Source organism: Mus musculus, chromosome 8, assembly GCF_000001635.26.
Source record: "Mus musculus strain C57BL/6J chromosome 8, GRCm38.p6 C57BL/6J".
NCBI lineage: Eukaryota > Metazoa > Chordata > Mammalia > Rodentia > Muridae > Mus > Mus musculus.
Genome location: NC_000074.6, coordinates 70,449,980 through 70,476,989, shown reverse-complemented (window position 1 = coordinate 70,476,989; position 27,010 = coordinate 70,449,980). Strand labels below are relative to the sequence as shown.

The following is a 27,010-nucleotide window of genomic DNA, read 5'->3' as shown; positions in this document are numbered from 1 at the left end:
TCCTTCTCAGCGGCTCCGCCCGCTGCCCCGGGCCCCGATCTCCCGATCAGCGCGCCGCCCCATCGCTCGGGCGCGCGGCGGAAGATGGCGGAGTCCGGTGGCAGCAGCGGCTCTAGTCAGAGCCCCGAGCGCCCGAGCAGGTGAGTCCTACGCCTCTGTTGGCATGCACCACTTGGCTCGGGCGGGGCCGACCCGGGGCCGCCGGGGGCGTGGACGTTCCGAGTCCCTGTCGTTAAGGTCCTGAGCTATGGCGTAGGCCTGAGGGCAGGCTGAGGCCCGGCTTCCTGGGAGCTGCGAGCCCGGGGCTGAAGGGGTTCGGGGAAGGTGACGTGGGAAGCTCCACAAGGACCCTGGGGCCCGGGAGGGAGCCGAGGCGTTCGTGAAGGGAGCACTGAGACCACCTGGTTACCTCCACAGGTCCTGATGGCAGGGAACAAGAGGCCTAGGCATGTCTGGAGGGGAACACTGAGGCCAGTCACCTAGGAGCCTGGACATGTCTGAGGAAGACACTGAGGCCAGTCACCTAGGGGCCTGGACATGTCTGGGGAGACACTGAGGCCAGTCACCTAGGGGCCTGGACATGTCTGGGAGACACTGAGGCCACTGGGAGACCTCAACAGGTTCTATTTGTCAGAAAATTGTCTAGGGGCTTGATAGGTGAACAAGGGACTTGGGCATGCCGTGAGGGGACACTGAGGCAACCTTGGGGGCCCCAGCAGATCCATCATGATGGCCAGGGAGTCTCAGGGACTGTGAGAGGTCGGGATGTATTTGTGGAGTTTGAGCACTGTGAGAGAAGATACTCAAGAGTATAGGGTCTTTCTTTAAGACCCCCTTCCTTCCACCCTTCATAGGGTTTAAATACCCCTCCCCTCACTCTAAACGTTTGAATTGGAGGTCTTGCCCTCAGATATTGGGTCCACGTTCACCCCTTTTAGTTAAATGAGGTCACCCTTTTTCCTGGTCAACTCTGAAGGTGGGTTCCTTGAACTTGGGAATTTGCATAAAGATGGCAAGTATTTTTAAATATTTGTTTTATTTTGGTTTTTCAAGACAAGGAATCTTATAGCTGGTCTCACAGATGCCATATAGCTGAGGATAACATCAAACTGCTGGTTATCTTTCCTCAACCCGAATGATCAAGATGACAGGCATGCATCTCTATTCCTGTGGTGCATGCTAGGTGAGGACTCTACTACTGGGTCATATGCCTGCCCTCTACCCATCCTATTTTTAAGATAGTGACTGATTTGTATAGCATAGGCCAACCTTGAACTCAAAAACTTTCTGTTGCAATACATTTTTGTGAATTGATCTGGAGTCTCAGGGGAAGAGCACCTACCGGTCTTAGGGAACTCTCTTAGGGAGCACTCACACCCTCCATTTTCACATTAACCCAGAGCCAGGAACCCCTGCCCTGAGACAGCCACCACCCTTGTGAGATCAAGGAGGAAATTCAGTCTGTAAATGGTTTGGGAATAAACCGAAGCCAAGGGCACTGGGCCTAATGATAACGAACAAAGTTGGCCCTCAGGCAGGCCGGAGGGCAGGGAAAGATCTGGTGGCCTGTGGATCTGAGTTGAGCATTAGGACTGGAGGGAAGATGCTGATTAGGGAAACCCTGCTACCACCTAGAGGAGGCATTGGCCCTGCCTGTTACCAGAGCAGCTGGAAGCTTCAGAGTGAGGTCAGAGCAAACCAGGGACTCCATACAGGCCATCGGCAACTGCAGAAACTGGGCGCTCTGGCCACAGAAGAGTGAGTGGCAGCACACTGGGGCATGACAGAGTGGTGGCCCAGGACTGAAGGTCTGTAACAGGGGTAGATCATGGAGTCATTGGGGAATGAGTGGGCAGGGCCTAGGAGCCAGATAAAAGGGGACGGCTGGCAGGCCAGTAGTGGCACATGCCTTTAATCCCAGCACTTGGGAGGCAGAGGCAGGCAGATTTCTGTGTTTGAGGCTAGCCTGGTCTACAAAGTGAGTTCCAGGACAACCAGGACTATACAGAGAAACCCTGTCTTGAAACGCCCCCCCCCCCCAAAAAAAGAAAAAAAACAAAAACAGAAAAAAAGGGGGGTCAGCTGACCAGATCCCTAGGGTAAATTTTTTTAAAAAGATTTATTTATTATTATATCTAAGTACACTGTAACTGTCTTCAGACACACCAGAAGAGGGTGTCAGATCTCATTATGGATGGTTGTGAGCCACCATGTGGTTGCTGGGGTTTGGACTCAGGACCTCTGGAAAGAGCAGTCTGCTCTTAACTGCTGAGCCATCTCTCCAGCCCCTAGGGTAAATTTTTTAAAGATGTATTTTTTATTTGTTTATATTTCAAGACGGGGTTTCTCTGGATAGCCTTGGCTGTCCTAGAACTCACTTTGTAGACATGATTGACCTCGAGCTCACAGAGCCTCTACTTCCAGAGTGCTGGTGCTAAAGGTGTGTGCCAGCACACCTGTCTTAAACATTTATTTTAAAAATGTATTTGTGAGTATCGGTGTGTCTGTGAGTATATGCCATATATTCATGGGTGCTCTGTGTGCCTGTGAGTATATGCCATGTATCCGTGGGTGCTCTGTGTGTCTGTGAGTATATGCCATGTATCCATGAGTATATGCCATGTATCCGTGGGTGCTCTGTGTGTCTGTGAATATATGCCATGTATCCATGGGTGCTCTCTGTGTCTGTGAATATATGCCATGTATCGTGGGTGCTCTCTGTGTCTGTGAGTATATGCCACATATCCGTGGGTGCTCTGTGTGTCTGTGAATATATGCCATGTATCCGTGGGTGCTCTGTGTATCTGTGAGTATATGCCATGTATCCATGGGTGCTCTCTGTGTCTGTGAATATATGCCATGTATCCGTGGGTGCTCTGTGTGCCTGTGAGTATATGCCACATATCCGTGGGTGCTCTGTGTGTCTGTGAATATATGCCATGTATCCGTGGGTGCTCTCTGTGTCTGTGAGTATATGCCATGTATCCATGGGTGCTCTCTGTGTCTGTGAATTTATGCCATGTATCCGTGGGTGCTCTGTGTGCCTGTGAGTATATGCCACATATCCGTGGGTGCTCTGTGTGTCTGTGAATATATGCCATGTATCCGTGGGTGCTCTGTGTGTCTGTGAGTATATGCCATGTATCCATGGGTACTCTCTGTGTCTGTGAATATATGCCATGTATCCGTGGGTGCTCTGTGTGCCTGTGAGTATATGCCACATATCCGTGGGTGCTCTGTGTGTCTGTGAGTATATGCCATGTATCCATGGGTGCTCTCTGTGTCTGTGAATATATGCCATGTATCCGTGGGTGCTCTGTGTGCCTGTGAGTATATGCCACATATCCGTGGGTGCTCTGTGTGTCTGTGAATATATGTCATGTATCCGTGGGTGCCCGTTGCGGCCAGCAGAATGAGCTTGATCAGGAGCTCTTGCTGGGAGCTGCCCATCATGTGTGCTGGAAACCAAACTTGGGCCCCCTGGAAGAACAGTGCATGGTCTTAACTGCTAATCTGGCTTCAGCCCAGGTTTTCATTTTGTTGTTGTTTGACCACAGTTCACAGTGGTCATTGCTATTTAGCACAGGCTGCTTCTGACTCCCGATCCTCTTGCCTTTGGGAGTACTGGAATAATGGTGTGTTATCCCTAGCACACCCAGCCTACTTCAGCCTTTTCATTTATTGTCTATTAATTATTTTTTGAGATTTATTTTATGTTTGAGAGTGATTTGCCTGCATATATGTCTGTGCACCTTGTATGTGCCTGCTGCCCTCGGAGGCTTGAATAAGGTGTCCCATTCCCTGGAAGTGGAGTTGTGAGCCACCGTGTTGGAGCTGGGGATGGAATGTGAGTCCTCTGTAAGAGGAACTGGCACTTTGTTGAGCCATCTCTCCAGCTCCCTTCCCCCCCCCTTCTAAAACTTATTTTTAGGTGTGTGTTTGTTTGTTTGTTTGTGTTTCAAGACTGGGTTTCTCTGTGTAGTGCTGGCTGTCCAGGAACTCTCTTGGTAGACCAAGCTGGCCTCAAATGCTCTGCTTCCCTTTGCTTCTGCTTCTCCAGTGCTGGGATTAAAGGCGTACACCACCATGCCCTGAGCTTAGATTTCATTTTTATGTCCTGTGTATGGGTGCTTTGCCTGCATGTATGTCTCCACATGTGTACAGTGCCCTGAGAGGTCAAAGGAGTATGGAACCCAACCCAGATCCTCTGGGAAAACAGGGTTCTTAACACTGAGCCGTCCATCCAGCTCCGGCGCTTGCATTCTTTACACCTTTCATGATGGTCCGCAAGCCTTAGCTGGGTAGATAGATGTCTCTCATTTGGGGCTGAGCATTCAGAGTCTCTTTTTCTCCGTACTTTGACAAGTTATGGGTCTACGGTCACTGCCGCCTACTGTGGAGAGTAGCTCCTCTAGCCAGAGCAGGCAGCCTCCCTCGTCTGCAGGCACAAACTGTTCTGTAGAAGGCGGTTTGACTGGTCCATCAGGTCCATTTAACAGAACCATGTATCCATGGGTGCTCTGTGTGTCTGTGTGTATATTTTCGAGACAGGGTTTCTCTGAATAGCCCTGGCTGTCCTGAAATTCACTTTGTAGACCAGGCTGGCCTCGAACTTAGAAATCCGGCTGCCTCTGCCTCCCGAGTGCTGGGATTAAAGGTGTGCGCCACCATGCCCGGCCCACCATTTCTCTTGATAGACTCTTACTATGTAGCCCAGGCTAGCTTAGAACCCACATCTATGACCTCTCCAGACACAGGCTTTAGACTGAGATCCCAGTTGTAGAAGTGTCCAGTCAGACAGTGGCTGGTTATGCCCATAGCAGCCAGACCACTACTGCCCCAGTGGCTATGTCCTGTTGTTGGACATGTGGTCACAGCTAAAGCTACTGATGGCAGTTCTCCCAGCCCTTCAGGCTTGGCAGCAAGTGCCTTTACCTACTGAGCCATCTTTTGGCATTTATTTGTGTGTGTGTGTGTATGTGTGTGTGTGTGCGCGCGCATGCGCGCTCGCACGAGTGTATGTGTAGTATGCATGTACATGCCAGGTCAGAGGTCATTGTCAAGTATCTTCTATTTCCCTCCACCTCCCTCCTCCCTTTGGCAATTGTCTAAAGAGGTTTTGTCTGTCTGTCTGTCTGTCTATCTGTCTGTCTGTCTTTGTTTGTTTCTGACATGGTCTGTCACTGAGCCCATGCTTGCCATTCGGTAATGGAATCCATCTTTTCTCCCCAATGCTGAGGTTACAGGCATGCACCTTTGTGTCTGGCTGGTTTTTTATTGTTGTTTTAAATATGGGCACTGGCTATTCAGACTTTTATGCGTGGCAGGCACTTTTCTGACTGAGCCTTCTGCACAGCCCCTTGGTTTTTCACTGTTTCCTTTTGAGGCAGAGGGCCACGCAGCACAGGCTGCTCTAACACTTGATATGCAGTTGAGGCTGGCCTTGAACTCCTTAGCTCCCTGCTTCTTCCTTTGTGGGTTTGGGATGACAGGTGCGTGCCACCAACCCTGGCTGGGTTTTTAATTTTTTGAAGTAAAACTTGTATAACATAAAATCTAACTTTAACAGTGGGTAATTCTGTGGCGTTTAGCATATCCACAGAAACACACTCGAGTTTGTATACCCCATATGGCCCTGTCCCCTGTCCTCCTGGTAGCCCCTGCTTCCTGCCTGTGGAACCACCTGGTCTGAACTCTATGTATTGATGAGATTGTGTGAGATGGCAGAATCCCTTTTCCCTTCCCTCCCCTCCCCTCTTCTCTTCCTTCCTCCTTTTCCTTCCCTTCCTCCATCCTTCCACCATTTCTCTTAGTAGACTCTTACTGTGTAGCCCAGGCTAGCTTAGAACTTGTTAGCTTCCGTCTCCAGTCTTTTTTTTTTTTTTTAATTTTGTTTTTGAGGCAGGGTCTCTCTGTGTAACCCTGACTGTCCTAGAACTCACTCTGTAGACCAGGCTGGCCTCCAACTCAGAGATCCACCTGCCTCTGTCTCCTGAGTTTTGGGACTAAAGGTATGCCCCACCACCACCTGGCTTGTTCTGTTTTGTTGACACAGGGTTTCTCTATGTCCTGGCTGTACTGGAACTCACACCATAGCTTGACTTAAAGAAATGTGCTACCACAGCTGGCACACCTCACCCATTGTAAAATGTGTAAAATGTCACTTCCTCGGCCTGGCTCCTCTCAGCTTGCTTTCTGTTTCAAGGTGAATCTATATGGTGGCATACATCAGTGTTTCATCCCTTTTCATGATCAAATAATACTCCACTATGTGGCTAATCGTCACTTTACTTATTTTGTCATAACCTGCTGGATGTCTTTGCTTGTTTTTGTGTTGATGGTCATTGTTTGTAACAGTTTCTCAGCTGAGAGGGTACTATCCCAACATCTGTAATTTCAGCGTTTAGGAGGAATGAGTGCTTCAAGTTTGAGGCCAGCTGGTGCTACAGAGCGAGTCCCAGGCTTGCTGAGTGAGACAAAAAACGGGAAGGGGAGGGAGGGAATGCAGTGGGAATATCCCGATGGGGCTGCTGAGTGGCAGAGGGCACACCTTTTATACTAAGTAGCAAAAACAAAGCCAAAAGCAAACTAAAGTGAGCTAAAACTGAGTCTAGAAATTTATAAGCAGAGAGGTTTGTCTGGTCGTGTTCTGTAAGAGCTGGGGGACAATGTCTGCTCTGGCCCTGGTGGGGCTGACAGACAGTGTCCACCTACAGCATTACAGAAGGCCAGATCAGGATAGCCATATTGACACTGTGCCAGACTGTGTCTGATACACATTCCTGCTCAGAAGCCCGCCTGCCAGGCAAGCTTCTTTGAGAGGACACTGGTCTCGGTGGGAACAGTCCACACCCTGCCCCCTGCTGTGGCTTCAGGATTCATTGTCCTCTGTGATGTAGGCCAGTAGGGCTGTGTGTGGAGTGATGAGGCTATACACAGTAGTGGGGCTCTGTGGTACCTAGTGATGTCTTAGTCACTACCTGGTGTGCTTTGATGATTGTCCTCTCTTAAAGGGCCTGTGGGTGGCCAGTGCCTGCCCTGAGCCTGACATGCAGAGTGTATCTCATTGCTCCAACTTGCAGCCTGGACACATCCCTTCATGGAGTCAGGTCTTTCTGGGGAGACAGTGAAGTCTCCAGGAGCAGGGATACTGGCCCTTGACTGTGTCACCATCTCTGGAACCTGTCAGGCCATGCCCTCATCTACCCAGGAAGACTGGTGTCATCTGGCCATGTTGGGGATAACATCTGTGTTCCCTACCATGTTAATGTTGACACAGCTCCGGACCACGCTGCCTACACTGTCCCTTCCATTATGTAACTTGTTTGTTCTGACTTCTCTCCCGACTACGGGAGAAGAAAAAGCCTGGCTTCCCTTCCCTCATCTCTCGGGAGCAACAAACCCCGTTGCCTAGCGGAGCCTGTCATAACGTCTGAGCTGAATGAAGCTCCATAGACAGTGTGGCCACCAGGCTGGCGGCAGGCAGAGAGGAAGGGGGCCAGAGCCTGGCCCAGGGAACAAAGAGCATTTACTTTGAGAGACTTCCTCCCAGGCTAAGCCTGGGCCAGCTTCTCTGTTAGAGAGCTAAGGTCTTAGCCACTAGGACTGTGAAGATAAGGGTGTCATGTGACCATGAGAGACCTGCCACCTCCACTTCGCCCCTGGCCTCATTTGGAGAACAGGGACATGGGAAGTTGTAGCCAAAGGATTGTCATGGTACAGCCTGACTCATTGAGCTGGGTTTGTCTAATTATTCCCTTGATTTTCTCTGCTCAGGCCAGGACTTTTATGGAGTTTGGTTATTTTCAATGCTGGGAAGACTTGGGAGTCACTGTGACCCCTGCAGAGGGAGGGCAGGCAAGACATTGCCACTTGAAAAGTCAGCATCCTTAGCCCCTTCGGGTCATGTAGGCATGGGAGGGCTGGGATGGTGTGTGTACATGGGCCATGCTGCCCATCCTGCGGTTCTGCCTGCTTCTTTACGGGGCTCATTGAGTGCCCAGGTGTCACTTGCCACACTGTAGTAGGAGGTACTAAGAGTGAAGAGCACTTGGGAGCACAGCAGCACTTGGCATAGGGGTGGGGTGAGAGAGTGGTGCACAACCTGAGCTATATGAGCTCTGGCTCTGGGAGCACATTTCATAGTGTCCTGTGGGGTACAGGTGAGCACCTGAGCCCTGGCTGGCCTCTGTGGTTAACACTAGGAATCCGAGAACCAGGGTAGGAACCTGTGCTGCAGCCATGCAGGACACATGCAGGGGACTGATTGGCTTGCAGCTGGACTGTGGCAACCTGGTAGCTTTGAGCTCCAGAGACAAGCTCATTGTCATTGGCATGGTTGCTGAGAAAAAAGGTTTTGGGTGTTTGTTTTTTTGAAAGAGGGTCTCACTATGTAGCCTTATCTGTCCAGGATCTTGCTAAGTAGATAAGGCTAGCCTTGAACTCAGAGATCCATCTGCCTCTGCCTCCTCTGTGCTGGGATTAAGGCCCGATGAGTGACCTGAGAAAGGTTTTGTTAGTGGGGCCAGTGCCCTGTTGGCGTGGAAGTCCTGGCAATTTCCTGCCCCCTTCCAAACCTTGGTCATCCCCCATTTCCCCGCACCCAAGTCCAAGGATGGAGGTGACCATGGAATGAGATGGCTGAGGGGCATCTGAGGGCCATGGGGCCCAGAGGAGGTGGACACTCCAGTCTTAGCACTCCTGGCTTTTCAGTTCAGTTGACACCATCCTTGTGATGATGTCTGGCCTCTCATGTGCTTGTAGACCAGGTGTGGGCAGAGGAGAGTAAGGGAGGCAGTCAGAGCAGGGTCCACTCACCCTGCTGTTTGAAGGCCTCTGGACCTGGGACAGAGTGGGCTTGGGGCCAAGGGTGTGTGGTACTTGTGCTCTGATGCACTGAGCAGGGTGGGGGAACCATAGGCTCTCGGGTTTCTGCCCAGCTGGGGGCTGGGAGATGGAGATGTGTTATCTATCAGGGTGTGTGGAAGGGTGAGATGCTCTGGCCTGGAGTAGCTGAGCTGTGCTGTCTGCAAGTGACTCATGGATAGAGGTGGCATGGGACCTGGGTCACAATCTCATGTCTTCCATAAAGGCCTCTGGGGCCCTCTTTACTCAGTGAACCTAGTGGGGAGACCTGTCTTTTATCCCTAAGACCCTCATTCCATTCAAAAGAAGTGCGCAGCCACGCAAGGCAAAGTGTCAGCCAGCAAGGGTTCACTCAACTAGCTACCGCGCCCAAGCCCTTGGCCTGATATTGTCTCCAACTTGGACCATAAAGACCTTCCTAAGATTACACAGCTGCCCGACACCTGCCAGGCCTCACAGCATCTCATATCTTGCCCTTAGCTGATGACAGGCCTATGCATCCCCAAACTGCCCAGTCACATCTTATGTCCTCTAAGGCATGTGAGCCTGAGGGTAGGACCTTGGCAGCCAGTGAGAATACTGAGCAGCTGTCTGGCAGATACACCACCCTACATGCAAGTGGGTCAAAGGCCACCATCCTTTATTTGGGGACAGAGTCTAGGAGGTCAGTAGAAAGAGCAGCCCCCGCACAACCTTCCCTTAGCTGGAAGTGAAGGCAGCTGAGCTGTTCAGCTGTCTGCAGTGGAGGTGGGGGCCATGGGGTCCCCAGGCGATGGACCCCCCCTTGCTCTGGTAGCCGCTGCACAGCTGTTCTGACTGGCTCTCTTAACACTTGTTAACCCCAGTCTGGCCCTTCCCATGCAGCCTTTACCAGCAGCACTCCCCGCATCCTGTGCTGCTCCTCCTCGCAGGGACCCGGTGGACACTGGGCTCCATCCACTGCGAGAATCCACTGTGCCCAGGAACAGTAGGAGTCTTAGCATCTCCTGCTTCAGGAGTTGAGCTCTCAGCCTGCAGAACACAACCTTCCAGCTTTTAAAGGGCCTGGGGCGGACACTCAAGGATCGAGGCTGAAGATGTTTTTTGACACCACAGCCATGAAATTCCACAGGGGTCAAAGCCAGGAACCGGGCGGGGCGTCTGGGCTGGATATCCGGAGCCTGCTCTCCACGGGACGGGAGAATTCAAGCTCAGCTTGAAAGCAGAGAGTGAGAGTGGAGACATGGGATCTCCCAGAATCTTCCGCTACCCGGATGGTTGGAGCTGGGCTGGGTGGAGTAGCTGCCAGGTGACAGGCGCCTAGAGAGCCATTGAGGTTCCTAAGCAGCTCCTCCACCCCCCTCAGCTGCTCTGTGTGCTGCACTGGGGGAAAGCTGCAGGTCACACACTACCTCCTGCCTATATCCCTCTTCAGGTGCCAGTGGTCTCCTATTGTGTGTGGCAGGACACACACACACGCTCACAGGAATCACTGCATAGATTCCACCACCCCTTTCCCATCAGCCTTTATCACTCTGGGAGGGTGTGGGTCAGTGCTGGCAGCTTGCTGACCTTTCTGGGACTTCTCAGTGGCCAGAGTAGAGCCAGCTGCCCTGGCATAACTATTACGCACTCACCATCAGCCTGGCCTCCTCACCCTGGCCACCTCAGCAGGCACACACAGGCAGCTGCCTACTGGGGTGGTTTGCGGAGGCTTCAAGCCCAGTGTAGCAGGATTTGGGGAAGATGGAAGCTTCTGCTGTGAGAAGCTTCCTGTGAACTGCTGACTGAGGGCAGTAGCCAGCTGGAGAGAAGGCTCAGAGGGCAGGACACCGTCTGCATAAGCCTGAAGACTTGAGTTTAGTCCCAGCCACCCATGGAGGCTCCAGGCATGGTGCTGTGTGCTGCCTTCAACTCAGCACTGCAGGGCATAGCAAGAAGACACTGCTGCTGGCTGGCTACCACCCTAGCTCCAGGTTCAGTGAGAGACTCTGTCTCAAAGGAATGCACTGGAGACTGATGGAGCAGGGCACTGATGTCTGAGTGCTGGGCCAGGTGTGACTATGTGAGCGGGCTCTTCAAGACAACCAGCCTAATCGACGAGAAGGGTCAGTGATTAGCAGCTCTTGCCATCATGCCCTGCCTGGATCCAGATGAACACATGCATGCCATGGCATATGTATGTGCACAGGCACACATGGAGACATCTCAGAAAATCTGTTCCCTTTCCCTAGCCGCTGCCCAATTCCTGGCCTAAACTTGCATAGCCCTCCAGCCTTGCCATTCCATAGGGGAAAGAGCTTCCATCTGGAGCTAAGAAAGAAGTCTTAGGGGATGCAAGGCAGTGGTGGCTCACACCTTTAATTCTAGCACTCAGGAGGCAGAGGCAGGTGCATCTCTGTGAGCCTGATCCACAAAGCAAGTTCCAGGGCAACAAGGGCTACACAGTGAAACCCTGTCATGAAAAAAAAAAGTTCCAGAGAAGGATCTGATTGGTTCAGGTGGGCAACCCCCTTATCCTCTCACTAGTCACAGTGCCAGGTCTCCAGGAGAGGGAGTTAGTCTACCTGATTTTCAATGCATGGCTAGAGAGAAGAGCTGGGGTCCCCACCCCAGGAACATATGTGTAAGGGTGGGAAAGGGTGGTTTAGACACCTGTAAAATGAGCTGTGCTACAGGATTGTAGCCAGGGGTCCTGGGCTGAGGTGCTAGACTGCTTTTGTCCTGAAGTTGTGGGATTCTTCAGGTTGGGGTGGCCTGGGTGTCCTAGCATGGACTGTGTGCCCCATCTGTGCTGCTGAGGACAGGTGGCTCTTGGATGTGTTTTATCCTGTGTGAGGCATAGTGAGGGCTAAGGCTTATTGGTGGGAGAGCACTCCAAGGTCTGGGCCTCACGGAGCTGGGAAGAGGACTATAGCAGATAGTGGGGTTCACTGGGGGCCTCTGGGAGTGCAGAGCAATAGGGGTCAGCACAGGGACACACATTGGAGACACCATCAAAGCACTCATGTACCTGTCCTCTTATCCGTCTCTCCACCCATCCCTCCCACTCATCTACCTTGTCACCAACTGTCCAGGTCACTAATGTGACAAGGCTCCTTCACTGTGGGGGTGGAGGGGTGGACATCAGGATGTGGCAGGAGAAAGAACCCTTCTGGCTGGCCTCCCAGAGCTCCTATTTCAGCCATGGGGAGGTGGACTAAGAGCAGAAGAATGAAGTTCTAAATGGAATAGGCAGCAAGGAATGGAGCCAGGCAGGGACCTGGCAGCCAAGCCCTTCCCTCATCTTCAGGGACCTCCATACCTCATGAAGGCAATGGGGTGCCTAGTGGCATCCTCTGGGATAAAGTTTGGACGTTTTGCCCCCTCCGGCTCCTGAGCTCCATACTCCAACTCAGCTGGGCTTTGGGGACTGGATCCAGCCCTGGAGCCTGGATCCTCCCAGCTGTATCTCAGTGCTGTCTTGCCCTTTTGTTGGGGAGCAAGTGCTCGAATTGGTAAGGAATTCTCTTCCTTGCTGCATGGTCTTCAGAAAGTGTAAACCTCTCTGTGTCTTAGAGTGTTTCCTCAGTGTTCCTGGGCCACTGGTGAGCCACAGTCAGGTGTGCACATCCCACTCACACCCTGCAGGGTATATCCCTATGGTGAATCCTGGTGCTATGCACCAGCTGAGTCCAGATGACACAGGTTACGGACAGAGGACTTAACACTGCTCAGGAAGCTGGCATATTGATACCCCGTATCCCCTGGGGCCTCTGTAGAGCATGACCCGCTCTTTGCTGTTCCTAACAAGTGGCGGCAGTTGGGCAAGTATGGGGCTTGGCATTGGCCGTGAGTCTTTATGCTCACAGTGGATGACCAGATCCTCGATGGGTTCTGGTTGGAGGGTGGCAGGTTCATGACCTGCCAGAAATGGGCATACAGAGCAGCATGCTTCCTAACCCTCTAGCCCTCCATTTTTAGAACTCAGCTTGCAAACTAATGCTTTCCAACTGTCCCCTACCTCCCCCATTTCCAGGGAGACAGTGGGCAGGGATGCTGGGGTCACCTTTGACCTGTACTCGGGAACAACATCCCTTACCTCCCAGGAGTCCTCAAGGGATCTAGTGCTGGTTCCTTCAAGGAAGGCCTCCTAGTTCAGTGTGACACAGGCAGCCTCTTTCTCACTCCTACTCCGCTGTCCCACTGCCCCTCAGGCTGTCTTCAGGTGCAGCCCAGAAACAGTGCCTCAGTGGAGAAAGCTGCTTGCTGAGCCTAGCACCAGCAAGAGGCCAGCCTAGTCTTTTAAGTGGCTAAGGTTGGGCCCCCAAGGCCTGGCTTATCCTAGGCTAATACTCTGCCTCAGACCTGTGGCCTACCTCCAGCAATGTGTGTCTCATGGCTTCTCTCTTGCTGTCAGTGGTTTGGGGACCTTCAGTGGCCTCTGGGCTTCTGCTTGCCCCTCTCAAATTCTGGCTTGCTTTTGCCACAGGCCAGCCTGGAGCAAGCCTATAGCAGGTACCTTGCTATTCCCCTGACATTAGAGATGAACCCCAAAAGAGAAGGCTGCCACTGTAGAACAGACTGTGGGCCAGGAGCCATGGAACATCCCAGGAGAGGGCTTGCTGACGTGAGTGAGCGTGGGGGCTGCTGGCTTGCATGTCTCTGGCAGGCGTGAAGTGCCAGAGCACACTCAGTTGATCTGTAGCTGGAGTGCTGTGCCCAGAGCTGGGAAACATTGGGTAACCATGGCAACAGGACAGCGGTGGGTGTGCTGGACCCCAGAGCTCTACAACCTCTGCCTTGGTAGTTGGGGCCAGAGCCACTGGGATGTTGTTGGGAACAGAATGGACAGGAAGATGAGGTACTCAAAGCTAGCAGGGGTACTTGTGCCTCAGTTTCTCCATTTTATTTTATTTTATTATTATTGTTTTTTAGACAGGGTTTCTCTGTATAGCCCTGGTTGTCCTGGAACTCACTCTGTAGACCAGGCTGGCCTTGAACTCAGAAATCCTCCTGCCTCTGCCTCCCGAGTGCTGGGATTAAAGGCGTGCGCCACCACCACCCGGCCAGTTTCTCCATTTTAAAAGAAAGACATTTGTTAGCTCATAGGGGAGCTGCAGGTCCTAGAGAACAGTCTGAAGATGGTCAGGGAGGTGGTCCTAGCATGACTGAGGGCTCTGGGATGAGGTCCTGGGCCACTATGCTCCAGACTGAGCTCTTCACATTTAAGGTCTCTGACACCACATCTGTTGACACTCTACTGTCCTGCTACCCAGGTCTTTGTCTGATCCCTCCCTGCCCATCCAGGCTTTCTGGGAATGGTCTTGGAGATGTTCCAGGGCCCTGTTGCTGATCTGAGGTAACCAACCTGATATTGTACTGTTCCCTGAGGCTTTGTCCCCCACCTGCATGTTTGGGGGACCAAGGGTGAGGCAGCAGTACAGCCAGGGTGTGAGCCAGCCAGCTGTGCCGTGCTTCAGCAAACCACATGGACAATAAAAGTGAAATTGGCTTTGAAAGTAGAAGTGGCTAGGCTGGGGGAACAGGGACCGGCGTCAGAACAGGGTGTGCGAGGCGGCGAGCTGCACTCTTCGTGGGGGTGGGAACGGATTTTACTAAACCCCAAAGAAATGTTTCCATGAAATTCCTTCTTGTTCTTGCCTGTTTTTTCAACGTTCTGAGAAGAATGGTTCTGGGATTTGGAAAGCCAAAGCCGGCCTTTCGGACAAGGCCAGCGGATGGGTGGGGGCCAGGGCCATGTCCCCCGCCAGCTCCAGGAGGCTCTGGTCACTAGGGTGGCCTGCTACAGCTGGTGTGGCAGAGCTTGTGAGCCTTTTCTCTAGTTGCCTACTCTGACATTATGTCCCTAGTACAGGATTGGAGGTAAAAACAACTTTGTAGGGTGGGGGCTGGGAACTCAAGTAGCAGTCCCCACACCTGGGTCTCGAAACAGGTGGTCCTATCAGGGTCATGCACCCACACTGGACTTCGAACACTTTGATGGCCTGGTATATGCCTGGGTCCCTTGGGAAGTACAAGGGGACTCATGGGGGGAGAATGGCAGGATGGCTGGGCCTGGGCCAGGCCTGAGATGGAATGTGAGGATGAGGGCACAGCCAGGGTGGGTGGTGAGTGGCCTCTGGAGACTGTCCGGTTCAGGGTTGCTGACGCACTGACTGATGACTCACGGGCCGGCCACCATGACTCGAGTGGCTGTCTGGAGATTCGGACTGGCTCAGGGGGCCCCACCATGTGGCCGCCCACTGTCTAGAACTGTTCTGAGTAATGGGTTCTCCTGCCGCCCAGTGCTGGTCCTGGTATTGGCAAAGGTGACCTTAGTCATAGCCCTGGCTGAATTGCACTTCTCTGAACTATGGGGGCTCGGCATTCTCCAGGGTGGCTTAGCCAAGGTGTGTAGGTTCACGGCAGAGGCTCCTCCTCAGCCAGAAGGGACAGAGTGGCCATGTCAAGGACTTGCTAACACCTAGGGAACAGGAGCTCAGCCCAGGCCACCGGCTGCAGAGATCAGAAGCCCAGAGGTGCCCTGGCCATGTGTGTTGCCTCTGCCTTCCAGGCCCAGGCTGCCTGTTTCCTTTGTAGGTCCTAAACTCTGGTCACCTCTCTGAGTAAATTAATTACATTTGTTTACTTATCCTGCCCCTGTGTGTGCGTGTGCATACATGTGGTACGGTGTACATGTATAAGTCATAGGACAACCTGTGGGCATTGTCTCTGTCCTTCCATGTGGGCCCAGGGATGGACAGCTTTGTGGCGTTGCTCGCAAGCGCTTTTGCTCCTGGAGCCATATCAACTCTGGGACCCTCACCTTTTCTTCCCCAAGAAATGTAACAGCAGAGGCCTCGGGGAGACAGGACACTTAGGTCCTTCCTCCCTGCAGCTGTGCCCTCCCAGGCCATCCTCACCAGTGAGTATTTGGCCTGGCTCCCACCAACTGGGCTTTTGAGTGCCTCCCTGCTGCCTGAAAATGTGGCAGTGGCCACCTGTGACAGAGACCCCATGACCCTCCCTGCCCTGGTGCCTGTGTTCTCAGACAAGCAAACACAGATAGACAGTATTTGAAGAAAAATGGATCCACATCACACACACACAGGTTTTCATTTTTAAAAAAGACTTTAATTCTTTGGTAGTTTCATGCATGCTGTGATTATATGCACCCTCAACTTCTCTATGCACTGCTTCATGTTTGTGTCCTCTCCTTTGTGTGTGTGAATGTGTGCGTGCGTGAGTGCGTGCCACGGAGTCCAGTCAGTGCTGCCTGCTGGAATGCTGGCTGAGCCTGGTGGCTTGCTCTTGTCATTGTGCAGAGAAGTTCCTGAGTGCAGTCCCGTGCCATATGCCGAGAACAGCATGCCACAGCCCTCCTCCCATCCTCCAGAGCTTACATTCTTTCTGTCCCCTTCCACCCACAGTGTCCCCTACGCCTAGAGGGTGGGGTATCGTCATCCTTTGCAGGGCTGAGCACTTAGTCATTTATTCTGAGCACTTTGACCAAGTCTGCGTTAGTTGCTGTCCAGTTTTTATGGCCTTGGCTGAGCAGTGCTAATCCCAGAGCTTACAATGGAAGCATCTTGAAGTCAGTTTGACAGCATGTGTGTTTAACAGGACAAAGGTAGTAGCATCCTCCCACCCCACAGGGCCAAGGGCTACTGGCTAGGTTTAGAGTACCAGCATGGGTACCCTCCCAGGAGCCAGCACCAGAGCATCAGAGCAGTCGCTCCCCCTGTGACCTCATGCAACTACTGCACTGCTGACCCACATCTTGCTGGCAGTCAGTGTAGTGCAGGATCCAGCCATGGGGAAGACGGCTGGCAATGTCACTGTCCCATGTGGCACTTTGGGCACCGGGAAGGCTAAGCAGCACTGATCTTTCTTGTTACTCCTCACCCAATGCACTATGACAGCCACACGTTGTATGTAGCCCACACTAGGTGTTGTGTCGTCTGGACATGACAGGAAGTGGGGAAGAGTGTGGCAAGTTGCACACAAGGCATTATGATGCAGGGAGCTAAGTCCCTATGGGTTTTGTTGTCTGTTCTGTTCCTCACGGATTCCAGGTGATGGCTGTTTGCAGGTGGGAAGGTTGAGCATGTCCACACTAAGGTGCGAGCCCCTGCTGGCAGTGAGCTTCCTCTCTGCTGCTTCTTAGGGGCTCTGCTTCCTTTCCCGGTAACTCTCAGATCCCAGTTTCTACATCATTCTTCATTTATTCATTTGTTTGCTAATTAATGTATGAGTGTTTTGCCTGCTTGCATGTCTGTGCACCACATGTGTGTAGTGCCTGTGGAGTCCAGCAGAGGGTGTCAGATTCCCTGGATCTGGAGTTATCGATGGATGTGAGCTGCCATGTGGGTGCTGGGAACTGAAACTAGGTCATTTGCATGAAAGGCCAGTGCTCTTAACCATTGAGCCATTTCTTCAGCCCCTGCATTGCTTTCTTTGTTGATTGGTTTGTTTTTCATCATCATCATTATTATTACTATTATTTTATTTATTTATTTTTAGTTTTTCAAGACACAGTTTCTTTGTATACCCCTAGCCATCCTGGAAATCACTATAGATCAAGCTGGCTTCAAACTCACAGAAATCTGCCTGCCTCTGCCTCCTTAGTGCTGCAATAAAAGTTATGTACCACCACTGTTGGGCAAAAGTTTTATTTTTTTATGTTTATGTCTATGTGTCTATATGAAGGCCAGCCACGTGCATGTAGGTGCCCACTGAGGCAGGAAGGAAGCATAAGCTCCTATTGAACTACTACAATAGCAGGTGCTTATGAGCCACTAGGATGGATGCTGAGAACTGAGCTTGGATCTGCAAGGGTAACAAGTACTATTAAGCACTGAGCGATCTCTTCACACCAAGCACCTTTCATCAGGATGTGGGGTCTATATTACTTTCATTATACTCTTTTTTAAAAAAAAGATTTGTTTGTTTATTTATTTAATGTATATGAGTACACTGTAGCTGTACAGATGGTTGTGAGCCATCATGTGGTTGCTGGGAATTGAGCTCAGTATCTCTGCTCGCTCTGGCCCCACTTGCTCTGGTCCAAAAATGTATTTATTATTATACATAAGTACACTGTAACTGTCTTCATACACATCAGAAGAGGGCATCAGATCTCATTATGGATGGCTGTGAGCCACCATGTGATTGCTGGGATTTGAACTCAGGATCTTCAGAAGAGCAGTCAGTGTTCTTAACCACTGAGCCATCTCGCCAGCCCCCATTATGCTCTTTATATATATGGATAATCACAGTAGATCAAAGTCCAATGGACACATGACCCTGATGCTATTTATCTATGGTGCAAAGCCTTTCTCCTGGCCCAAAGTCTCCTTGAACTAAGAAGTCCCTTGGCAACTGTGAAGTGTCTTTGCGTTTTTTATGTTCCTGGGAGTTGGGAAGCTGTGGAGCTGCATGGCGATCTCAGAGGACCTTGCTATCTTGACAGCTGAGAAAAGCTGACTCAGTGTGTCAGAGAGGGCTCCTGCCAAATCCATCCTCTGTCTACAGGTCTTCCAAGAAATGGTTACTGTTGCACTGACTGTGGGGGGGCATGCACCACAGTAGCTGTGGAGGTGAGAAAGCAGCCTATGGGAGTCAGTTCTCTCCTTCCACCATGAGAGAAGCTCAGGGCGTCAGGCTTGGTCACAGTGCCTTTACCTGCTGGGCCATCCTGCATGCCTGGCCTGTCATTATGGACGCTAGCTCCCTGCCACAGGATCAACAGTAGCACTGTGGCCCTGAGCATATGTCTGTTCTCCCAGATCATCCTGTATCTTGTGGACAGGTGCTTGGCAATGCTGATCACTCCACTGTCACCACACTGTCTCTCTGTCCTGTCTGGGGTGTACACAAACGTCCTGTTTCCCCTGCTCCTCCTAAAACCTATGAAATCACAAGGTGGGGGTCACATGCGTAAATGGATGAATAAATGGATGGAGAACACAGGTAAGAGCCTCGAGATCCGACCTGGTCAGCCCCATGTGCGCAGGTTCCCAGGAGAGCCTAGACACTTCTCTGCTCGAAAGGTCATGCCATCCTGGGGCTGATTAAGGCACAGTTTGGCAGGCTCCCTTGGGTGGTATCTTAAAGCTGCATCTTGTGGCTGTTGAGGTTCAACCTGGTTCAGGCTAGCCTGCAGCTGTGGGTGACTCTAGGGACCCCAGTGTAAGATGGTGTTTGTGTCAGCCCTTAACATGTAGCGCCAAGGTCCCTGCTGTAGGGATACTGTAGTTCTGGGGCCCCCAAGCTGTGAATCTCTGGTATTTTATCATTTATTACATGTATTTGGGGGAATGAGTGCCACGTGTGGAGGTCAGAGGACAACTTTCAGGGATGGGTTCTCTGTCCAGTGGGCTAAGGAGATAAACTTAGCAGCTTTACCCTCGGGGCCACTGTGCTTGCCATTTTGTTCTGCTTTATTTGGTACTCAGCTCAGGATGGCCTTGAACTTGCAGCAGTCCTCCTGCCTCAGAACCCCATGGCCTGGAGAACAGGAATGTATTTTAACTAGCTTCCCCAGGAGAGAGAAACACCCTTGTCTTGTGGGAGGGATGTTGCACAGGGTCACACAGGCTGTCACCGCCCAACAATGACATCTGAGTCTGGCTGTCAGTCTGTGGCTTCTGCCCTGACAGACCCCTGGGTCAGACACATACACTGCCCTATTTAGGGAGGCTCCGTGGATATAAACAGCAGCCCCATGAGCCTCACTCTCCCCCTCAGTGGGGCAGCAGCTGAGGTCTGCCAGCTCCAGACTCTACTACCCAGCTCTCTATCTCTTTCTGCATGCCCCAGCTGCAGCTGGGATATGAAGCCAGGCCTGGGTGCTGTGGCCCCATTGCACAGATGACATATATCCACTGAGTGTGTCAGTGTCCCCAGTCCCTTGCAGGCTCATCTAAGCAGTCCAAGCCACAGGAAGCTGTGATGCCCTGTGATGGCCTTGGGCCCATGGCCTTGATGTAGCAACAATAATATCTCAGCATCTCTGAGTCCAAAGTCTATTGTGGGTTTGAGACGCATGGGCCTGGGACTGCCACAGCAGCCTGCCAGAATGCCACTGTGCTCAGAAGACAGGTGGGCACTGATCTCACCCTCAGGACAAGCTAGGGCCTTTAGATTACCTGTACTCCTTCTCTCCCTGACCCCAGCAGCTAGACTCCCTGCAGTGCTGGCCAGTCCCCAAGTCTGCTTTCCTGCCACGCTAAGGACTCATGGTGTCCTACCCAGGGTAGCCTGTACCTCACAACAGCACTAACCCTCATGCTGGGACTGAGCACCCACCACCTCATCAACCAGTGCCCAGCCCTGCAATGCCTGATTCCTGCCCGAGGGTCTCTAGAATGACATCTAAATTGGGCAGCTGACCAGGGATGGTGGGAGTCAGGCTCCATGCAGATGGAGCAGCTCTAGCCTCTGATAGCTCCTTGTTTGGGGTTTGGTGGCTAGGTATCCCACATCAGTCCCTCTCCTCTTTTCTCAAGAAGCCCAGTGCCCCATATTTGTGGCCCAAGAATGGAAGGGCAGGTCCAAAAGGGTCCTTAGAGATGGAGATGGATAGGGAGACAGAGACAGAGATGAGCAGAGAGGGTGCGTCTGGTTGTCTGGGTTGGGTTGGGGAGGCTGGGCTGGATAGAAGCACTCAGCAGCACCGCCCCTTCTGTGCTCTGACAGTGGAGTGTTCTGTGCAGAGCTTCAGTACAGGTGTCTGAAGGAACAACAGGCTGATGGGCTGGACGAATGGGGATGGCTGGTGGGCTCGACAGGGAATAGCGGGAGACAGGCCACAGATGGGGATGAGGGTGTGCTTGACTTTTGGCTTTTCTCTTTGTTTTCAGACAGTCCCACTGTGTGGGCCTGGCTGCTCTGGGACGCTATCTGTACAACAGGCTGGCCTCTGACTCATAGAAATCCACCTGCCTCTGCCTTCTGAGTGCTGAGATTAAAGGTGTGCACCACCATATTACGTTTGTGTTTTATGAAATAAGTTCTCACACAGCCCAGGCTTTCGTGAAACTCACTCTGTTAGTGAGGATAAACTGAACTCCTGTGTCCATTTCCAGTGTTAGGATGAAAGGTGTGTAACCCTTCATTGGGTGATTCTAAGCAGGGTTCCACACCTGAACCACACCTCCAGCCCCCCACCTCAGGGATTCTAGGAAGGCACTCCACCCCTAAGCCACGCCCTCAGCCCCTTACTGGGGGATTCTTGGTAGGGCTTTTACCGTAGACAGTCTTGCAGCATTTCCTAGGTATCATAGGCCTGGCCTCTGACTGATTATAGGGCTTCTCCATAAGAAGACCCTTGTGTGTTTAATGGTCTCTTCCCCTTCCACTTGTTGGTCTGCTAGCCTGCATCCTTCCCTGTGTGTGGGTGTCTATCCTGGCTACTTCTGCCACTCAGTATTACAGTTCCAAGTGTCACCCATGTCGTAGGTGTGTGTCCACCTGGAGGTCTCTGAGCTGTCTTTCCTCTGCTGTCCTTGCAGCTTGGCCGACAGGAATGGGGCACTTAAGTGCACCTTCTCTGCAGCTGGCCACAGCACTGGCCTCCTGCAGGGCCTGGCTGCCCTCCGTGCACAGGGCCAGCTGCTCGATGTGGTCCTCACTGTCAACAGTGAAGCCTTTCATGCGCACAAGGTGGTCTTGGCAGCCTGCAGTGACTACTTTAGGTAAGCCTAGCCCTGGGGACTTGAGTTGACTCCTCTGCCACATTCACTGGGGACCTATGTGGCAGCCACCTCCTTGTTTCAATGACAATGTTTTGCTGCATAGCTTGGATTAGCCACAGATCAGAATGCCCCTGCTCCATCCTCTGGTGTGCCAGCACACCTGGCCTCTGACGCTTTCTACGTTTCTTTTGTTTATCAGCCCTGTTACACACTAAGTAAGTAAACATTCTGCCTCCAAGAATTTCTTTTATTTTATTTATTTATTTATTTATTTATTTATTTATTTATTTATTTATTTATTTATTTATTTATTTATTGAGACAGGGTTTCTGACACTCACTCTGTAGATCAAGCTGGCCTTAAACTCAGAGATCTGCCTTCCTCTGCCTCTCAAGTGCTGGAATTAAAGGCTTTCGCCAGCACTGCCAGGCTCTTGCTTCACTCTCTTACTTCATTTTTGTGTGTGTATGTGATGGTGAGTGGGGTAAAGGCACATGTGAGCCATGGTGCACGTGGAGGTTAGAGGGTGTCTTGTAGGCATTGGGTTTCTCCTCCACTATGTGGGTCCTGGGAACTGAACTCAGGTAGTCAGGCTTGGCAGCAAGGGCCCCCACCCACTGAGCCATCTTGGAGGCTTTCTTACCTCTCCACACTCATTTTTCTCTCTTGAGATAGGCCTCGCACAATCCAGGCTAGCTTCATACTCACAATGTAGCCCAAGATGCCCATGAACTCCTGATCCTCTACTTCCACCTCTCCAGAGCTAGGCAGACAGGCCTGCAGCAGTACACCTGGGGCTTCACACAGGCTCAGGCAAGCTCAGGCAGGCTCTGCCAACCCAGCCTCAGCCTCCCCCTTCCTAAACCTTCATTCAACATCTGCTGTGTGCTAGGCATTAATGCCAACCATGCCCAGCGAGGAGAAAGTGAGCCCTTTGCTGCTGTGGCATCCCCTCCAAGTACCAAAAGCAAACAACTGAGAGACTGGAGAGACACCGGGGGCCATGATGCTCAGGCCCTGCAGGGTCTGTGCGTTGGCTCCTGGAGCCCAGGTGGATCTCTTGTCTCCCCTAGGGCTCCCCTGTATCATGCCCCAGGCACGCACAGACACATGGGTCTGTCTACTTTTCCCTGTCCTGGGACTGAGTCAGAACTAAGGGCCCAGTGGAGCTGTCTCATCAGGGGATGCCCCTGCCAGCCAGCAAGGGTGGAAGCTGGAATGGTTGTCCTTGGAGACTTGTGCTAAGTCTTCTTCCCCAGCTGTGACCGTCCTTCTAAGAGGGTCAAGTCTTCCAGGTCCACTGGTTACCTGGGTGTGGATATCAGGCCAAATGTCCCTCTAGGCCCAGCAGCCCTCCCTGGGGCGCAGCAAGACTGTTACGAGGAGCTGCTGCAGCCAACTGGGGCATCTGTGCTATTTTTACTCTGGATTTGTGAGCGGGTGGGCAGCCCAGCCAGCAATGCCTTTTAAAGGCACCCCCGCTCTGGCAATGTAGCCCATGAGACCTTAAAAGGCAAAACTCCATCCTGTCATCTGGTCTGGCCTCTTTTCTCACTGAAGTGCCCAAGGGCTTGTGGGGACTCTAGGGGACAGGCAGGGGCTGGGGCTAGGAGCTGTTCCTTATGGTCTTAGGGAGGCCCAGGATGCTATCCCACAGAATGATGGCATTAGACGACAGCACCTCCATGACACCCATGGCCTCACTCCTGCTGTGACCTCAGCCTAGGTTGCATCAAGTAGACCACTATGGGGTGGCTGTCACCTTTGATGATGGGTGGTATCCCTTCCCCTCTGGCAAGAAATCCTGCTCACCGTTGTGAGGGCTGCTGTAAAATGTTGGAGAATGTCACCAAGGGACCCCTGCAGACCCTGTGAGCACAACTCAGTTCTCTCCTTCCTGCTGGAAACTGAGATTTGACCCCAAGCCTTTCCAGAACCTTCACGCATGGGTCTGCATCCCCCCACCAGCTGCCATGTGACTCCAGAGGCCCTTAACACAGGCCTCACACAGGCTGAGGACTCGGCTGATGCTGGCCATGCCTGGGCAGGAACACAGTCTCTGTAGCTTCTCCCTGTAGACAGCAGTAATGGGCACAGCCCCTTGTGGGCAGTGACCTCTTGAGACCTTCGCAACAGCTTAGGGGGAATGGGGCAGACCCTTTGATCCTTACTTCACGGGTTCCAGGCTGGGGAAGTTGGTCATGCCTGCAAGCAGTCAGTGAGGAGATCCTAGGTTCTGGTGGTAGTGGGGGAGCACAGGCTGGCCCTGACTTGGAGCTCAAGGTGGTTGTGCATCTACAACTGATACCTCCTTAAGAAACCTACCAGTTAGCCTTCAGGGCTGGGGGCCCCGCGCAGAGCTGCACGGGCTCAGAAAGGCTGGGTGAGGGCAGAACAAGCTTTGACTCTCTACTGGCCCTGTTCTTGGGTGTGTTTCCACCTCCAGGGCCATGTTCACTGGCGGCATGCGTGAGGCCAACCAGGCTGTCATCCAGCTGCAGGGTGTGTCTGCACGTGGCCTGCGTCACATCATCGATTTTGCCTACAGTGCTGAGGTGACACTGGACCTAGACTGTGTGCAGGACGTGCTGGGTGCTGCCGTGTTTCTGCAGATGCTGCCGGTGGTGGAGCTGTGCGAGGACTTCCTGAAAGCTGCCATGAGCGTAGAGACGTGCCTGCACATTGGCCAGATGGCTACCACCTTCAGCCTGACATCACTGCGTGAGTCAGTAGATGCCTTCACATTCCGCCACTTCCTGCAGATAGCAGCAGAAGAGGACTTTCTGCGCCTGCCACTCGAGCGCCTTGTCTTCTTTCTGCAGAGCAACCGGCTGCAGAGCTGCGCCGAGATTGACCTGTTCCGCGCTGCTGTGCGCTGGCTGCAGCATGATCCTGCCCGCCGCGCCCGTGCCAGCCTTGTGCTACGCCACGTGCGCTTCCCGCTCATGCAACCTGCTGAACTGGTGGACAGCGTGCAGACACTCGACGTCATGCTCGACGATGCCCTGTGTCGCCAGTACCTGCTGGAGGCCTTCAGCTACCACGTGCTGCCCTGCCGCCAGCATGACATGCAGTCGCCTCGCACTGCTGTGCGCTCTGATGTAGCGTCCCTGGTGGCCTTCGGGGGCACACCTTATACCGACAGCGACCGAGCTGTCAGCAGCAAGGTGTTCCAGTTACCTGAGCCAGGAGCACGCCACTTCCGCGAGCTCACGGAGATGGAACTGGGCTGTAGCCACGCGGGCGTGGCTGTGCTGGATAACTTCGTGTACGTGGCAGGCGGCCAGCATCTGCAGCACCGCAGTGGCGAAGGCGCTGTGGACGCCTGCTACCGCTATGATCCACAGCGCAATCGCTGGCTGCGGCTGCGAGCACTGCGTGAGAGCCGCGTGCAGTTCCAGCTCACTGCACTGGGAGGGCTGTTGTATGCCACCGGTGGCCGAAATCGCGCGGGCAGCCTGGCGTCTGTGGAGCGCTACTGCCCACGCCGTGACAGCTGGGATTTTGCCTGCCCACTCAAGCGCCGTACCTGGGGCCATGCGGGTGCCGCAGCTGCTGGTCGCCTCTACATCTCAGGTGGTTATGGCGTCTCAGCGGAGGACAAGAAGGCGCTGCAGTGCTATGATCCAGCAGCCGACCGCTGGGAGCCCAGGGCGCCCATGCGTGAGCCCCGCGTGCTGCACGCAATGTTGGGCGCTGCTGGCCGCATCTATGCCCTAGGTGGCCGCATGGACCACGTGGACCGCTGCTTCGATGTGCTGGCTGTGGAGTACTACGTGCCGGATGCCGACCAGTGGACCAGTGTGACACCCATGCGAGCTGGTCAGTCGGAAGCTGGCTGCTGTCTACTAGAGAGGAAGATCTACATCGTGGGTGGCTACAACTGGAGGCTGAACAATGTCACAGGCATCGTTCAGGTGTACAACACTGAGACGGATGAGTGGGAGAGAGACCTGCACTTCCCCGAGTCCTTTGCAGGCATTGCCTGTGCTGCTGTCCTGCTGCCCCGCTCAGGCCATGGGAGGTAGCTTGGGATCCTGGCTGTGTTCCCCACAAGTGTCAGACCCCCAGCCCAGGGGTCCCTACCTCCCAGCCCCAAGTCAACAGAGAGAGAGATCTGGTCCCCAAGGTTTAGGTGCCATGGCAGCCATTGCCCAGTGGGTGTCTCTGCACTGTCCTGTGTGGTTAGGTCTTGGTATCTCTCATCCCTAGCCAGACAGATGAAAGCTTGTGGACAGAAAACACCAAGTCCAGGGAGGAGCAACTCTCCTTGTCTCCTGACTAAACTCTTCTGTTTAAAATCCTAGCCTGGATTTCTGCCGTGGGATCCACAAGGCAGAGAGACTCTTCAGATTACCCTCTGAACTCCACGTGGGCATCATGGAACACACATGCACGCACACAATCAAATGAGTAAGATTGTAAATCAGCTCTCTGGTGCCTGGACAGCATTCAGGATGCAGGAGTCAGAGTGTGTCCCAGAGGCCCCCTGACAGGTGACAGATGCAGCCAAGTCTTCATCACCAACCTCCCTGGCCCGCTTGACTTGTGGATTCTGGAGCATCCCAAAGGCCCCTGTCCCGTTAACCCAGCATTCTTTGCCTGTGCCACCCCCTTTTATAAGAAGACAGAGCTAATAAGTGAGGCATGGTGTGGCCTTTTCCAATACCCTGGAGGCTAAAGAGGGAGGAGAATCATTGCAAGTTCTAGGCCAGCCAGGACCACAGCCCTGAAATGAGGAAACCCACAAAAAACAAAAGCAGAGAAACCACAAAAGCCACCTCAGGTGAGGAGGCCTGTGTCAGCTGGCCCGGGAGGAGAGCCAGCTGGGGGCCCATCTAACATGTTGGCTATAGAAAGCCATGCTCCCAGGTCTGGCCCACCCTCGGGTGGGGTGGTGGGAGGTGCTATGGCCGTGAGCCCCAGCAGCCTCATTCGATGGCAGCCCTGCTTTGTTTTGCTGTTTAAATCCTGAACTCTCATCTTCATATTTTGTTTAATTTTTTTCTTGTTTAAGGAAGCCAGCCCCACTGTCTTCCAAATGAGTATGTTCTCTGGTGATCTAAGGTGTCCCTTGCTGCTCAGAGTCATGGATGTCATCGTTGTACGGCCGCTCAGCACATGAGTAATTAATCCCAGTCCTTTGCTGCAGCCTCTGCTGATCAGTCCTTTGATTTAATAAAGGCATTATGGAGGAAGGATGGAGCAGACCTGTGCTCTACGCCTGCCACCTGTGTGACCTGTGCCACCAGTGTGACCTGTGCCACCTGTGTGACCTGTGCCACCAGTGTGACCTGTGCCACCTGTGTGACCTCGGGCTTTGGGGGCCCCTCTATCCCTTTCTCTTCAGCTTCCCTGCTGAATGGAGAGCTGCAGGGCTTCTGAGTGTCAACTGGGCTGAGGAGCCAGGCTTGCTGGGCAGCCTGGAAGAGGGTGTGCACGAGAGGCTGGTGAGGGACCTCTCCATGTTGCTACAGCCCCCAGAA

General features: G+C 52.9%; 1 protein-coding gene across 8 annotated transcripts; it reads left to right on the top strand.

Annotated features, from left to right (window-relative positions):
• Klhl26 (kelch-like 26) lies at positions 1 to 26,772 on the top strand. 8 transcript variants are annotated; one of them, XM_030243486.1, is made up of 5 exons: positions 36 to 140; positions 1,054 to 1,183; positions 21,342 to 21,524; positions 23,971 to 24,245; positions 24,347 to 26,769. In XM_030243486.1, exon 5 carries the CDS (start codon positions 24,470 to 24,472, stop codon positions 25,550 to 25,552), a length of 1,083 nt encoding a protein of 360 aa, XP_030099346.1. In that variant the 5' UTR covers positions 36 to 140; positions 1,054 to 1,183; positions 21,342 to 21,524; positions 23,971 to 24,245; positions 24,347 to 24,469; the 3' UTR covers positions 25,553 to 26,769. The 8 variants fall into 8 exon arrangements, with proteins under 8 accessions (XP_006509717.1, XP_030099346.1, XP_030099344.1 ...); XM_030243483.1 differs by adding an exon at positions 418 to 620 and having other exon boundaries at positions 39 to 140; positions 23,971 to 26,769; XM_006509654.4 differs by lacking the exon at positions 1,054 to 1,183 and adding an exon at positions 20,691 to 20,800 and having other exon boundaries at positions 1 to 140; positions 23,971 to 26,769.
• The last annotated feature ends 238 nt before the right edge of the window (positions 26,773 to 27,010 follow it).